This window comes from Heterocephalus glaber, unplaced genomic scaffold (genome assembly GCF_053883595.1).
Source record: "Heterocephalus glaber isolate CG9 unplaced genomic scaffold, H.glaber_assembly_v1.0 deba00001472, whole genome shotgun sequence".
NCBI lineage: Eukaryota > Metazoa > Chordata > Mammalia > Rodentia > Bathyergidae > Heterocephalus > Heterocephalus glaber.
In genome coordinates, this window is record NW_028258315.1 from 5,334,032 (window position 1) to 5,349,726 (window position 15,695).

A 15,695-nucleotide genomic window follows, 5' to 3' on the forward strand; every position below is an offset into this window, starting at 1 on the left:
TGCTCATTTGCATTTAAATTAATTTTTACATGGATAAGATTGGCTTATACACAAAAGCTCTTACTATGTACATTTTTTTTTTCCTGTGGCATCTTATCTCCAATTTCTTAAAGCTTTGAGGCAGAGGACCTCATTGTAGCAAGTTTCCAGAAGAAAACTGAGAAAGAGGAAGATTGGATTAAACATCAGTTGTCAGGTATCCAGGGCAGCCAGTTCCCGTGATCAGAATTTGGTGATAACCAGTTTGCAGATTAATTGTAATGAAGTATCCAGCACGTGAGTGATTGAAACAGAATTCTGGGCATCGATGTACCATGAGGCTTTGCAAGTCTAGGGAACCCTGGCTGCTGCCCTGGCTGCAGGTCAGAGCGGGGGCTCCTCTCCCCGAAGTGAGGCGCCTTCTCCCATGAAGGAGGGAGGTGAGGGAAGGGGGTTCTGGGTGAGCAGATCCCTGATTAGAGGATTTGGAGAGGAAATAAAGCCGGCACGTAAACTGCCACTAGAACTTGCCATGGCCCACATTCACTTTTTCTTGTCCAGACATTGAAAGTGAATCGAAGCTGGGAAGAGGCAGCAACGTAGCCGTTAAAACTGGGTCTGTGAGCCCCTGCCCCAAAATTAAAAAGGGCCGGGGATGTAGCTCAGTGCACAGGCTCTGGATCCAGTCCCCGGTACCGAGGGAAAAAAAGTAGATCCTTGTTGCCTCTTTTCTCCAGACAATTCCTAGACTCTTTTCTTACGTTATTATCTAACTTTTTTCTGCCTATGAATTAGTAAATGTTCTTCCCAAGAAGAATTCTGCTTAGTTATAAATCTTCTTAAACTAATTACGTGACAAGGACATCCCTTTCCTTCCCTGCCAGAGCAGCACAGTCTTTGTTTCAGTTAACAGATAACTCAAAAGAAACGTGTGAATTCAGTACTGCATCTCACACACACATGTTCATGAGTTTGATTTTAAGTTGTAAATACACCCAGCGGAAGCAGTGGCCAGTCCCTCCCTCCTTCTCCAAGTACTGTGGCTTGATTTGTAGCTCAAAGTGCTAATTAATAAATTTTTGAGGCCTTAAGAAATCAGAGCCAGGCAGGGAATTTCTAGGATTTTTGTTGTTGTTGTTTAAATAAGCAGTTTTCTGTGTGAGCCACATTTTCTCTGCCATTTCAGTGCTTTCCCATCAGAAAGTGCCTCTCTCTGGAAGAGGAGACGGGAGATCTTCACTTCTGGGTGTGCTGGCGAAGTCTCCCTCCCTCCCAGGAAGAGGCACATGTCCAATCAAAGTTATCGTCCCAGGCAGAATTAAAATTTCTCCAGCCTAAGTGAAAATTCTCATCTTGTTTTATACGAACGATGTGGGAAGAGACCAGTATTGCATGAAGTAGTAGATTCCAGTTACTGTTTGTCTGCATAGCCATTTTATTCCACTAGTTCTGATCCTTCTTTCCGTGCTGATTTCCCATGCGCGCACACACATGCCCCTGCGTGGCTTCCATGTCAGCTCTGGAGGAGCCACTCCTGGCACCTGGGAGAGACAAACTTGGGGAGCATCCTCTCCACCTCCTGCAGAAGGCATCAGAAGCAGCACTGAAAACAGCTTTTCACCCCTGTCATCAACCCCAGACTGTCCCAGGCAGCACCCTGAAGTCCTTCGCTGGCTCCTCCAGGCCAATTTCCTGAGCCCCAGAGGCTCGGTAAACCCCAGTGTGATTTTCTAGCAGTGCCTTGGCTGCTGTCCTTTAAGAAGCCTCCCTGCGACTCAGGTGAATGAGCTCATCCTTGGTCACTGCAAAGGCCCTGTAAACCTCGAGGCGCCTGGAGCCCCTCACTGACTGCACCCTGGGGCTGAATTCTGCCCCTTCTCTCCCTTGCCCTCCACACAACCCACTCACCTCGCCATCCTGCCCCTTCAAGAAACTCCATGGCCCAACCTGCTGGGGTCTCGGGGTGAGGGGCGCTGCCTGAGGTGCCACGTCATGACTTTCAGAGATCTAAGCAAATCACCGGCTTCTAAGTTGCTGCATTGTGGAAACTGGGGGGCTATTTTCGCGTGCTCATGATGGGCTCGGGTTTAGAATCCAGCCCAGCACAAAGCACTGTTTATTCTGTAGTTCTGTGACAGAACTCAGAAGGCCTAGAAGGGATCAGCCTTTGTTTGCTCCATCCGTGTTTACCCTTTTTCCCATCGTGTTCCGTCCTAACAAGAAACCCGCTCTGAGCACACAGTCAGCCTCCAAGCAGGGAGCACCCTGAGTTGGAACTCTGCAGACCTACAGACCGCCTTGGCTGGGTGTGGCTGCCTGCCCCTCCCTGCCTTGCTCGCCCCTCTGAGCTCCTGCCTTGTGGGAGGCACCAGCTCACAGTGGGTGTGCACTGGAGGGCAGGCGGGGCCCTGTGCTTGCTGATCTTGTTGGCCAGTCTCGCCGTATACTAGTCCCCCAGGTCACCGGGTCAGACTCAGGAAACAGCTGTTATTTCCACCTAACAGTGAGCTGTCTGCAGTCCCATACCAAAGCCAGACCCCAGCCGCTGCTGTCACAGCAGGCCCGGCCAGGTGTCCTCTAGGATGGCCCCTTGACTGGTCACGCGAAGCCCATAGTGTTATGGGTTTATGGGGAGGGTTAAGGAGCAAGGTGCATTGGTCAGAGAACCCAAGAGCCAACTGCAAACTAAAGAGCAGTCCCAGCTGCTGCTGTCAGCCCACCACCTTCACTGCAACGCTGTGTGGTGCCCAGCCTACCTGAAGCCTTCTCACCACGCAGCAAATAAGTCCACAGCCTGCAACTTCTGGGGGAAGGTCTCAAACAAATCTCAGCTCTTCATGATTTCCAGGGTTTATTCTTGGTAAATTGAGTTCCATAGTAGATTTTTTTTTTTATCTGCTCAAATATACAATGTTTTGAGTAATTTCCCATTTATTTTTCATTTTAGAAACTTCGTGAATACTTTCATTCAGTTTAAGAAGCCTATTATTGTAGCAGTAAATGGCCCAGCCATTGGACTAGGAGCATCCATATTGCCTCTTTGTGATGTGGTTTGGGCTAATGAAAAGGCTTGGTTTCAAACACCCTATGCTACCTTCGGACAGAGTCCAGATGGCTGCTCTACCGTTATGTTTCCCAAGATTATGGGAGGAGCATCTGTGAGTACCTTTTTAAAAATCATTGTAGAAAACATCCTGAAGAAATCTGATTTGGATATTGTTTTTCTCCGTATATACAATATGTCATGTGAGAACTCTCCTTCTAGTACACTTGTAATTTGCTCTGGTTCGTGGAACATTGTGATACTGTTTCGCATCTTCCCCTAAGGAGTCCCAAGAAGCTTTGCATGATTACCACCCATAGCCACTGTCAGTAATGCCCAGTTTGTGACCCAAACAGTGAAGTTTGCAGTAGAAAAGCTCTTTACCTAATAACCTAAAAGCTGTACATGAGGAGTAAATGAGTAAAGTTGCAAAGATGAGAGGAAGTTTTTCCATATGATGTTGTGGTTTTGATTCGTTGACTGTTTCAATGAGTCCACCTGTGATAATACTTGGCGTTTCTGTTGTAGCTCGTAATTCACAAGTGATTCCTGGCACTTCCTTCCATAGACCCTGAGGTAGGGCAAAAGGTGCGTCCCCTTGGGCTCTTGGTGGCAGACACCGAGGCACGTTGGGCACAGGGCAGAATTCTTGGGTGGTTGGCACCCGTGGAAGGGGCAGAGAGGAAACAGGACTGGGCAGAGAAGCATTGGCCGTGGTGCAGGAGGGCAGCGCCTGGCCACTCCCACTCCCCGAGAGCTCCAGAGCACCTTCGTGGTGTGCGGGGTGCCTGAGGACAGGTGGCTCTGCAGCTGGGGAGGGCCCTGAAGCAGCTGGTGGCCTTGTGCCCACAGCACCACCTGCAGCGGGCAGCAAGAGCCCACAGTGGGGCCTGTGGTACAGCTCTGGGTCAGGGCCCTCCCGGCGGAAACTCGGGATCCGTTAGGCAGGAACCCTCTCGTTTCGGGCAGGACCCGCCTGAGAGTGTTACAGTGAGTGGCAAGGACAAGGGTGCTTGTGTCCCCTCCCTGCTCGCGGTGGAGAAGGCGGCAGGCACCGGCTCACGACGGAGCCGTCGACCACAGTGCACCCTGGCCTGACGCGCTCGGCCACGGCAGCCGCCACTCTCTGGAGCTCCCTGGAGGGCTGCCTCACTCTGGGTGGTCCCAGCCCGTCTCAGGCAGACCCAGCCGCCTGTGGGACTCTGCCTCTCAGATGGGGTCGCAGCGTGGGCCTGAATGCAGCCCTAGTGAAGGAAGGGCGCAGCTGTGCAAGGCCAGCGCTTCGGCATGGTGTCCGTGTCCCTTTCTGGCTTTGAGCAGGTGTTCGGCAGCAGCTTGACCTGGGAGAGCCGGGGGAGGCCAGGAGGACTGTCTTTGGAACACGAGTCAACTTTCCATAATTTTCAGCGTACCCCAAAGATTTTAAAAAGAAGAAGGAGAAGGAGAAGGAGAAAATTCTGTCAATGAAGTCAGAGAAGGGGAGGAGGAAGATAGAAGAAGCAGCAGCCCCACTGCCACACCTGATCAGAGCTGCTGCTTCCCAGCTGGAAGGGCCGACCCCGCAGCCCGCACTCTGCTGCTCAGCTGGCCACTCTGCTGCTGGATTCTTTTTCGTCTCAGGAGACCAGTGTGTCGTCCTGTGAAATCCCAGGGGCTCAGGCCTATGCCTGCTTGGGCCAGAATGGCTGCCGTTGCACACTGGACAGGGAAGCCCAAGAGGCCCCTGCTTCCTGCTGTGCGGGCTGCTCTCCTTCCTGTTGGAGACCCGACCTTGAAGCAAGGTGTGCAGTGCACTGTGCACAGCTGTGCATCCTCCAGGAGCGCCCATGCTCCCTTGGCCACAGCTGTTGCAGGTGCGGCCGTGACTTGGCCGCAGGCCCCAAGGTGCAAGGAGAGTCTTCTGGTCGACCCGGTACTCTGGCCCTGGGATCCTCAGAGGCTGGTGGGGCAGGACTTGGGGGCAGGACCCGCAGACCTGGAGGAAGGGTCCGTTCCCAGTGCAGTCACTGTGCCGACAGGGCAGTATCCTCAGGATGCTGTGGCCCAGTGGCTTAGCATTGACGTCTCCCGCTGGCAGGCTGGACTTTCGGGCACTGACAGCTGATTCACCTTCCCAAGCCTGGGTCCAGCAGTGGAGCTCCACATCGCACACCACGGCCACCTAGTTCATGCATCCGCCTCAGCCAGCAGCCCAGCTGGCTCGTGTTGTCATGCAGGGCCCCTTCCATGGTGGATGCCCCCACAGACAGGAACTTGATACAGCCCTCTGCCCTTTCCTGTGGCTCCACCGCCTGCGGGCCTCACAGCCCTCCCGTGGTCAGTGTTACTCCGACCTGGACCTGCCGCTCCTGCTGCCCTGGGCGATGGCTGGGTATGTCCCCTGTCAGGGTTTTCCTTGCCTCTGCGCCAGGGAGGCTTCAGTGCAGTCCCTGCCCCCCGTCGGGTGTACTCGCCCACTCAGCAGCTGACCATGCCAGTCACAGGTGTGGGTGAGCGGCCGCCTGTGCTCCCCCTGGAGTGTGCATCTGGTCCCAGCTGTGCCTCGGCCGCCGGCCCCCAAACCCTATGGCTTGGCTATGGTTTCTGTTGTGTGGTCATCGCATCCTGTGCTCACACCTGGGTCTCTGGAGCGCTCGCTCCGCTGCAGCAAGCTCTCCTTCCTGAGGGTGGCACAGCCTCCCAGGACCCCAGGGGCTGCCCTGGGTCCCCTGTCTGGCCCTGGCCGTCAGCCCCCGTGGCATCTTGTGCCCCCCTCCAGTCACCCCCAACACTCCTGCCTTCCAGCTCCACCAGCCTGCGCCCCACCTTCCCCACGCTGCCTGGGGCCGGGACTTGCCAGGGGCCTGATCAGAATCTCCCAGGTGAATCACCTCTCCCGTACAAACTCGCCATCGGGCCTGGCCTGGGTCCCACCAGTCTTCCCACAGCCTCATCAGCACCTGCTGCCCGTCCTGCAGTCCCTTTGGGGAAGGAGGCGATGCAGGACAGGAAATGGGACAGGTGTTCAGAGGCAGTTTTGGAGAGAGAAGTACATGCTATCTCCCTGCAAGGGAGTGGTGTCTGTTCGGTAGGGACCTGTGGGCATTTTCTCGGGCACACATGACCAGAGGAGGCTGAGGGCCTCCACCCAGAAAGCCCCGTGACAAGTTTGGGGCCCCTCCTGCAGCTGCAGGGGCAGGTAGGGGATTAGCTTTGTCTGGAGGTCGGCCGCCCCAGGTAGCTTCTCTGGTAGCCGAGGTGGATTTTGGCAAGTTAGCTTTGACGAATTGGTATCACCGTCGGTGGAAGTGTAGGGAGGAAACAGGGTTGGGCAGAGGTGAAGCTGAGCAGCTGCAACAAAGCCTGTGCACCCCAGAGCTGCAGCGCCCACAGGTGTCTGCACTGCACCTGGCTGTTGGGTGCAGTAGCCCCCATCTTCGGAGAGGCCACCGGAGGGGCAGCTCTGGGTCCCCGCTGTCACGCTCCCGGCAGCTGGGCAGCAAGGGTGTCCTGGCTGGGGCGTCTGTCCAGCCCGGGCAATGCTCATGCCCTCCAGAGAGATGTGGGGCCGCATCTGCCTGTCTTACCCATACCACCATGCGGCACCCCAGACACTGTCCAACTCCAGGTAGAGTCAGGACCAGCAGGTTCCTCAAGTGCATCGTGAGTTACTGCCCCAAGTGGGTTGCTTCCTAACACTGCTGCTGACTGGCAGTGAAGAAGCCTTGTCAGCGTGATGTGTGAGGCTCACTCCAAGTCATTTCTCGGGTTTGCCCTCTGCCTGCGTTTGGGTCCAGGCAGACGCATGGAGGCACTGGGCGGCAGGGGAGGGGCAGACCTGGGGAACATGACAGGAACTTGAACTTCAGCACCTTCCGGGCACAGGCACTGGGAAGTGGAGCCTGTGGGCCTGGGCTGCTCCGTGGTGGGGTCTTAGAGCTCACTGTTTTCAGGCAGATTCCTAACTGGCTTGAAGCCGTCACAGAACGAACACCTGCTGCTCAGTCAGTCGTGTTCCCCGTGGACAAGTCCTGGGTCATTTGTGGCAATGTCTGGAGACATTTTTGGTTGTCACAGGTGAGGAGACACTGGTCAGTAGGGGCTGGGGTGCTGTTCACCATCCCCAACACACTTGCCCTCTGCCCCAGAACTGCCCGGGAAGGAGCCAGAGCTCACACTTCGTGCACTGTAAATCCAGTGTGCGGTGTGCGTAGTGTTTGACTAAACAGACACTCTGGGCAGAAAGCAAGTGCAGTGCGTACGAGGGGCTGCGGCAGCTCTTGTCAGTCACTCCCTTTCATGAGCCATAGCTGTCTTTGCACTTCGTGCAGCCTGAGGCAAGCCCAGGATGGGTTTGCTTGTGCCCACCTTCCTGTACAAGGCTCTGCCCGGAGAGCAAGTGAAAGGGATCAAGGGCAAAAGAACTCGCAGACAGCAGGAGTGCAGAGCCCCCTTCTCAGGGTGCGGAGAGGTCTGCTGCAGGGAGAGGGCTTGGCAGGAAGCACAGGTGTGGCATGTCATTAGCCCCAGAGTCGCCTTCCAGGGTGCCCTCCTTGTCCCCAAGAGACATTCATAGGTGCCTGCTGTCACGGTCCCCCACCCTGCCTGCAGGCTTGCGAAGTGGTTTGGGTGCTGTCATGGACGCCTCAGCTGGGGGGCGCCCAAAGGATGGCCCAGGTGACAGCGCTGGAGCCCTCCGTTGCTCACCAAGGGTGCACCCCTGGAGCCTGAAGACAGCCCCAGGCGTGAGGCGGGCCCTCAGCTGCCCTCCTCACCAGGCCTCTGCCTTTCCCTGTCATCTTTATGGCCGCCAGGAAGAGCCCTCTGCCTCCCTCCCTCTGGCCACATCAGCTGTCCTTGTGGCTTGTCTGCATTTAGTCCTCCCTGCAAGTCTGCAGCGTGGGTGGAGTGTAAATCCTCTCGTCTAAACTCCTGAGAAGGGGCTGGGGTGGGCTCATTCAAATTGAGCCCATTCCTGCTCATCTGACCCAGGGAATATTTTTCTCAGGGAGTTATTTCATTGGATTTGGATTTTGTTTTTGTTTTGATGAACTGTCATTTTTTTTTTTTTTTCGGTACTGGGGATCGAACTCGGGTTCTTGCGCTTGCAAGGCAGGCGGCGGAACCACTGAGCTAAATCCCTGGCCCTTGATGACTGTCATTTAAACTGAGTCGGTGCCTGTTTCCAAGGAAGGGTTAGCAGCCTCAAGTTGGTCCTGTCATTTGTACTCAGTGAACTCAGACACGTCCTTCATGTCCTGCACGCCTGACATCTAGAATAGGAGAGGGGGCCGGAGGGCAAGGCTGGGAGAGTGGGCGCCACCCAGTGGGGCTGAGGAGGGTGCAGGCATCTGGGAGGGACGAGCCCACCCCAGAACCAGGCAGAGGCCCAGCAGGGAGCAGTGGGGGCTTCCAGATGCCCTCCAGGGAAAGGAAAGGACGTGCAGGGAAGTGGCAGCGCAGCAGGACAGCGGGTCTGCAAGGGCGGCGAGGAAGATGTCTTCCAGCGCTTGCCCCTCCCTGCGCACTGGGCTGGGCGTGGCTGCTGGCACCTGCTGCCACAGCTCAGGCTTAGGCTCTGGCTCGATTGACTTGAGATCAGGCCTCGTGCTTGACTGCCGGGCTGAGCTGTGGCCCCGTCTTCTCTGTCTCTTGAGAACGAGACACCTGGGGGAGTAAACAGCCATTGCCCTGGTACGTGGCCTTGGCGCCCCACCCCGCCCTGCCGTCCTCCATCGGTGTCAGGCACAGCCAAGTGGTCCATCCATCATTTATTCATGGACCGTGCTCTCTCGGGAAGGGCTGGTGACATAGCCAGGGGCGAGAGAACAGGACATGCCAGACTCTCTATCCCGACGCTGGCCGCGACTGAGCTCCCCAGCAGCCCATGCGGTGACCGCTCTCGCCACCCCTGCCTCTGCTGGAGGCCGCGTCAGCCCTGCGGTGCGCCCTGTGTGTGTGGCCTTCGCAGGCAGACCTCTTGGCGGCTGGAGGGCCTTTTCGGGGTCACTTCACCTCTGGAAAAGGGAGCCACCCACGGCTCTTCCCCTGAGCCTCAGAAGCTTACGGCCAGGTCTTCGGGAAGGTTGGCCCTGTGAGAGAATCCAGACAGGAGCCTGGCCTGTTGGGCTGCGTGCTCTCCCCTCACACCCCACCGCCGTGACTGCGCCTGGCGCTGGTGGTGTGAGATCCATGTAGATTGTGCTGAGAACTGAAAGGTGCGTCGAATCCAGGACAGAGGTTAGGTCCGTTTTGCATACACACACACACACACACACACACACACACTAACTTTCTTAAAAAACAAAAACGTGTCACTTTCTCCAGTGAGTCAAGTGTGACTCTCAGACCCTCTTCGCCCGCAGTAGTTTGGGGCACACTCAGGTCCTGGTCAGTTTCTCCTTTTAGTTCCAGATGATAGCGTGGCCTCCAGGATGTCAGCAGCAGCCTTGTGTCAGCACAGAACATTGTCTCTGTGTCAGGAACAGTCCCCGGCCCCGGGACAGAGGGCATAGTAGTCCTTCCCTGGCTGGCTCAAGTGCCTGCCGTTGTCTGCAGCCCACGCTCCCGGGGTTGTGTTGCTATTCAGTGAGCCCGCGCACAGGAGAGGCTGACATGATTTAGGAGGAAAGGAAATTACACCAGTGACTTTCCAGATTAACCACGGATCTTTTCTCATTTAGATTTTTTAAGTCCGTGTGATTCTGTATTACACGTTAGGTAAGCCTATTTTCTCGGAAGTCACTGGGAAACTAGATTGCTCTCCCGTCTGCTCAGTTGATTGTGCCTTGCACGCACTTTATTCTTAGCAGCCCCTGGGCGTGTGGCGGAGCCCAGTATTCTCACACTTGTGCCCTTGTGCATTTCTGAGGGATGAGTTTTGGGACGGGTCCTCCCTGCCTGCTTCCCCTCCCGTTTCACATCACATCCGATCGCCTCTTCTTCCTTGCAGGCAAATGAGATGTTGCTCAGCGGGCGGAAGCTGACAGCACAGGAGGCGTGCGGCAAGGGCCTGGTGTCCCAGGTGTTCTGGCCGGGGACCTTCACCCAGGAAGTCATGGTTCGCATCAAGGAGCTCGCCTCGTGTAATCCCGTTGTACGTCTCTTGCGCATTACTTTACATCTGTATATATATCTGGCCTTTTCCTCCATCGAGTTCATAAATTAGACAGTAAAGCATTTCCTAGCTCCTGCACATTAGCTCTCAGCAGAGCTGCCTTTCTGCACAGCGCTGACAAAAGCCGCTGTTAGTGGCATCGCGCCAGGCTGCTCACCTGGTCCTCCTTAGAACACGGCCGGGATTGAAGGGCTAGACTTCAGCAAGAAGTCTCAAAACATAATCGTTCAGGAGCGTCTACAAGCACCAACATCCATGTCATTCTTCAGTCTTTGCAAAACCCTCTCGTAATCATGTTTAGGTTCTCCCAACACACAGTGGGCCAGAGGTCTTTGCTTAATAAAAAGGCTGAGTGATGTTCAGTCTTCTCACAAAGTTGCATTTAGCAAATAACAGGATGAAATGTTATCTCGTGCTAACTGACACGATCTCACATCTAAACTGTCCCAGATATTTGAATGGCCTTAGAATTAAATTCCGTTTAATAAATCTACTCAGTGGGCATACTCAGGGTTTGTATTGTGCATTGGTGGAGTGAACTCCAGTTCAGGGCCCCACACCAGCCCTCAGCAGAAGTGCCTGGCCCAGCGCTGCCCCAGGGCTGGGTGGGGGCCAGCGTGCAGCCACCCAGCTGTCTGGAAAGAGTTGAAGCACTCTCTTGAAGTTGAGAGTTTGCCCATCATTTAGTGAAATAGTCCTCCCTCCGTCTCCATGGGGTGCTGGGTCTGGAGAAAACAATACATAGGGATACCAAAGTCCACAGGTATTCGATCCCTTCAGCAAAGTGCTGCAGGACTTGTGTCCTGGGCATCTTCTATGCACCGTACAGGGTCTGTAGATGACCTGTGATGCAGTGTGAATGCTGTCAATAGTGGTTACACTGTATTTTTAGGGAATAAAGATGGGAGGTGGGGAGTCTGCCCATGTTCAGCACAGGCATAGTTGGTTATGCATTTCCCCCAGATTTTTACATCCAAGGTTGATTGAATCCGTAGGTGTGGGACCCACAGGTACAAGCGGTCAGCTGTTCCTTAAATACACATCAGACCTGACAGCAAGGTCCACTGAGCACAGTACGGAGGAAGGAGTGGCCAGGCTTGGCCGCCGCAGTGCACGGGAGGCGCAGGGAGGCGAGCTCGCTAACCCCCGCTTGTCGTCCGCCAGGTGCTGGAGGAGTCCAAGGCACTTGTGCGATGTAACATGAAGCTGGAGCTGGAGCAGGCCAACGAGAGGGAGTGCGAGGTGCTGAAGAAGATCTGGGGCTCAGCGCAGGGTATGGACTCCATGTTGAAGTACTTGCAGAGGAAAATCGACGAGTTCTGATCGGTGGCCACGCGTTGGGGACACTAGAGCTGGCCTGAGCGGGACGTCGGCGGCTGCAGTTGCCATGGTCCATCCTCACGGTCTGAAACACGCTCACCCGTAGCTCATCCTTGGAAGCAGGACTGGAGACATCCGAGCTACTTCCGAGGAGCTTTTCAGTCCTCTACCTTTAAAATAAATAACTACAAAGCTCTTTTGTCCAAACATCATTATTTTATACTTATCCACACACAAGTGTAAAAGCGGAGTGGTGAGCACTAGACTGCTCTCGGAAACTCGCTCTTTGTTTCCTTTGGCTGGTACTGTATAAAAGAGAATTGTGTTTTGTTCTTTGGGTGACAGGAAAGTCTGGAGTGTTTGTTTTCCTCATTTTTCCCTCCTAAAAGCCAGCCTCACCTTCTGTGCCCCGCATAGAGATACAAAGATCTGGGATGTTTCCTTTGCCTCCAAGGAGCCAGGCACAGATACTTCCGAGATGCAGAATTCTAAATTAGAAGCAAAACTCACCTTCTAGGAAAAGTGTTTCCTGGGACGGACTTAGGCACTTAGGGTTCATTCCAAAGCACCCTTGGGTTCCCCCTTCTTTCCTGGTATGTCCACTTCTTACCCAGTTAACATGAGGAAACCACTGTCTCTAGAAGAAAGCCTGTTTTGCAGTATTAGTGAGTCGCTCACTAGGTTAAAAATGAATATCTAAGTTACAAGGTAGTCCTAGTGGGCTTTAAGTAGTTTTTCTGACCTTTTTGGAAAATAACTCCATTAAGTGCTTCTTGTTGCTGGGTGAGAAATACTACTTTATATACAGTTTTGGTTTTCTATCTGCAGATATGATTGATGTATTACACCAAATAAAAGTATTTTTATGTTCATAAAGTGTAATTTTTAGGTTCACTTAGAATATATTTTATTTAATAAGTTAAAATTCTTCTGGCACACTATTAAATACAGAAAGTCCTTTCCAAACAAAAAGAACTACCTTTAGTCGACACTTAAACTGCTCTCGGTCCTCACTCTTCCTGCACGCCACGTGCTATGCACGGCACGGGGCTGAGAGCACCCGGTGGGATAGGGCGCCCCCTGCAGGAGGGGGGCTGATTCCCGACTGCAGAAGCCTGTGAGTGGCTGGGATTCTGGGTTTGCAATCATATTGAATGTATGAAGAATGACATAAAATCAAAACCTTATTTTTGTACAGTTTTGAAATTTTTACCTAGAACTGACCGACTCCCCGGCCACACGGAGAGCTGTATAGTGTGTAAATCTGCCTTTACCTTGGATCGATTGGTACAGTATTTTTGCATCTGTGGGACCTACTTTTTCGTTCAGTAGTTTGAACTATATATAAACTGTACAATCTGTAAAGTTTTTATAGAATAAATATTCAGCTGTGAAAACTGGTTAAATAAACTAATATTTCTTAACACATTGGGACTGTTTCTCTGATTCTTCACCTGAGAGATTTCTCGTGGCATGTTTTGCCTTTTATGTGAAATACACAGCTCCCCCTACTACCTTTGTGCAGAGCAAGGGGACAGACCGAAGCGTGGGACCACCCGCTAGTCCAGTTGGAGCCCGCCAGGCCACCTGGACCTTCCCTCTCAAAGAAGATGTTCTTGCAACACAGTTCTACCCGCTGGCTACCTGGATCTCACATCACAGAGATACTTCTTTGACTTGCTCCTTTGAGTTTAAAGGGATTTACAGGGTTGTAACTTCCTCTGTGCTCAGACCTACAGCATATTTTCATTCTTGTCCTACAGATGAAGGATTATTAAACACTTGGCCCAGAGTCACACAGGTCAGAGTAGGGCCAGCTAGGATTCTAATCCTGGTAAATGGCAAAGCCCACGTTCCAGCGCCTACACCTGGTGTGTGTTTTCTGAAATGGATGATAAGAGGCTAATGCAGCAAGTTCTCAGACCAACCCGGACTTTGTGTGATCCAGCCCATGTTGGACACACCCCTTTCTCTAAACCAGATCTTTCAACTTCTGAATGGAGAATCAGGTGCAACTAGAAGAGCATTGGCAGTATGAGAAATTCCTAATATTCATGCCACAGTGGATGAGGGCAAAAGTAAGAAAAAGCAATCTTTCATGTTGGCGGAGGTCTAAATTGATGATAAAGGTAGACTTAGCAAGTCCCATTTGTAAGGAATTTTTTTTTTTTTGGAGACTTCCTCATTATGTAGTCCAAGCTGGCAATCCTCCTGCCTCAGCCTCCCAAGTGCTGGGATTATAGATGTGCACCACTCTGCCCAGTTTGAGGAATGAGTTCTCGCAGGAAATAGGAAAATAAAGTGCAATGCAATTAAATTTATCTGGTTATCTAAAACAGTGAAACATTGGAAATGGCACATCTGTCCATCAGTAGACTTGATTAATCAAAAATGATCCCCAGTTTAAAATGGCTTGACATGATTTTTTTACTTGACAGTGGGGTGGAAATAATGCATTCAGTAGAAACTGTACTTCAAACTCAATGGCTTCGCTGAGCTAACACCACGTGGTCCCATCCTCATGCTGGGCCATGGCCTGAGCGGCACCTCCCAGCCCCCCAGTCCCATGGAGACAGCACCACCCTGCAGTATGTTGTGCTGAGGGCTGGATTCGAAGTAGTTAGGTGTGCTCACTGCATCCTTGACCTGTGAGATTTTCAACTTCACCACAGCATTTTCAGCCAGAACTCCATCATAAATTAAGGCATACCTGCATGTGACTACCACCAGGCCATATAGGGGTACTAAAAAAATATTTATAAAACCCTAGGGCCGGGGATTTAGCTCAGTGGGTCTGCCGCCTGCCTTGCAAGCAGAAGGTCCCGAGTTCGATCCCTGGTACCAAAAAAAAAAAAAAAATCCTAGGTGAAGAGGGCATGTTATGAAACATCTTACGTCATAGATGCCATTTTACATTTTTAAAAGCTTAAAACAACACCCAGAAGAAAGACATTCGTCAGGTTGTCAGATGCTTCCCAGCTCCTGGGTTTCAAGGCCACACAGCCCCTGAAAATCAGACTGGTAGCCTGTTGCTGCTGTGTGCTGGATCGAAAAAGGATGGAGTTGCAGTAGCCCTCAGCGCAGTGCTGGAGGATGATGACAATGCACGGATTGGAAAGGTGTTCATGCTGGAGTTCAAGAAGAATGCAGAGCTGGCCATCCACCCCTTAAGTTCTCTTGGGCCATAGGGAACCCTCGGGAGCCGAAAGACACACATGCTGCCGTGGGCAACAACACTGGCTGCATCATCCCAAGCCACACCCTCGCCACACTAACCATCAACCTGGTCCACACGATCTGGCACTAACCTGCCCTACCACATCGAGTGCGCCAAGGCCTGTGTTCACACAGAGACACGGGCATAGAAACAGATGTGGATACAGACATAGATACAGACATAGCCATAGACATGGACATCGCCACAGATAGACAAAAATAGCCCTAGTTATAGACATAGGCATAGACACAAAGAAACAGATACAGACACACAGGATCTCAGACCAAACTTCCACTTAACAGTCTACTCTCTGCATTTAGTTAACCCCTCTCTACAGGAACAAACACAAATGACTTTATCCCCGAGCAGTGGAGCTCTGTGCAACCCATACAAAGAAGCAACGATGAAGGAGAAGGAGGAAGAGAGAACATCGCTTCCTTAAACGAAAAGTACAATCGGTCTCATTTTTCAGATGAGAAAACTGAGACTCAGATTATGTAGTTTTTCTAAGGACATCTTGTAAGGCTTGAGCAGGGATTTGACAGCAGCCGATTCACACACAAGATGAGGACTCGCTCCTTCATTGACCAGTGGGCTCCATGCACCCTAGGGTCCTGGTACCGTGAGAGGGGTGAGGGGAGCAATGAGCCTGGGCTTTCTTCTCTGACATCAAGTCAATGTGACATTGCTTGCTTTGTGGATTTTAGCAGTAATTGAAGGTGTGTTGCGTGCGGGTTATTTTAGGTATCCCTGCTGTGCAAATTTTCCCTGTGAAGCATGGCATCCGATAAAATTCGATACATTTTTAAATAAATCCTTTCTTATAGAAACTCTAGATGCTCGCTGTCTGAAACTTGGGCATAAAATGCAGGTGGAAGATGTCCCATTCCGCTCCATTCAAGGCTGGTGTGTGGCTGTTGTCATCCAAAAAGCCCCTCGGTGATCTGGTGGTGAGGGATGGTCACATCGCATACACAGAAAACACACCGCACTTCTGGCATCGTCATCACTTGTCATCTCTAGTGGGTGGGACTGCGAGA

General features: G+C 52.4%; 1 protein-coding gene across 5 annotated transcripts in view; it reads left to right on the forward strand.

Moving 5' to 3' along the window:
* Window positions 1–12,864, forward strand: part of Cdyl (chromodomain Y like) — a 210,398-nt gene extending 197,534 nt beyond the window's left edge. For all 5 annotated transcript variants that reach the window (XM_021260721.2, XM_004847754.4, XM_087181127.1 and 2 more), the window contains 3 exons: window positions 2,927–3,137; window positions 9,954–10,097; window positions 11,283–12,864. In XM_021260721.2, the coding sequence (XP_021116380.2) occupies window positions 2,927–3,137; window positions 9,954–10,097; window positions 11,283–11,441 (514 nt within the window). In that variant the 3' untranslated portion in view covers window positions 11,442–12,864. The remainder of the gene's footprint in view (window positions 1–2,926; window positions 3,138–9,953; window positions 10,098–11,282) is intronic.
* The last annotated feature ends 2,831 nt before the right edge of the window (window positions 12,865–15,695 follow it).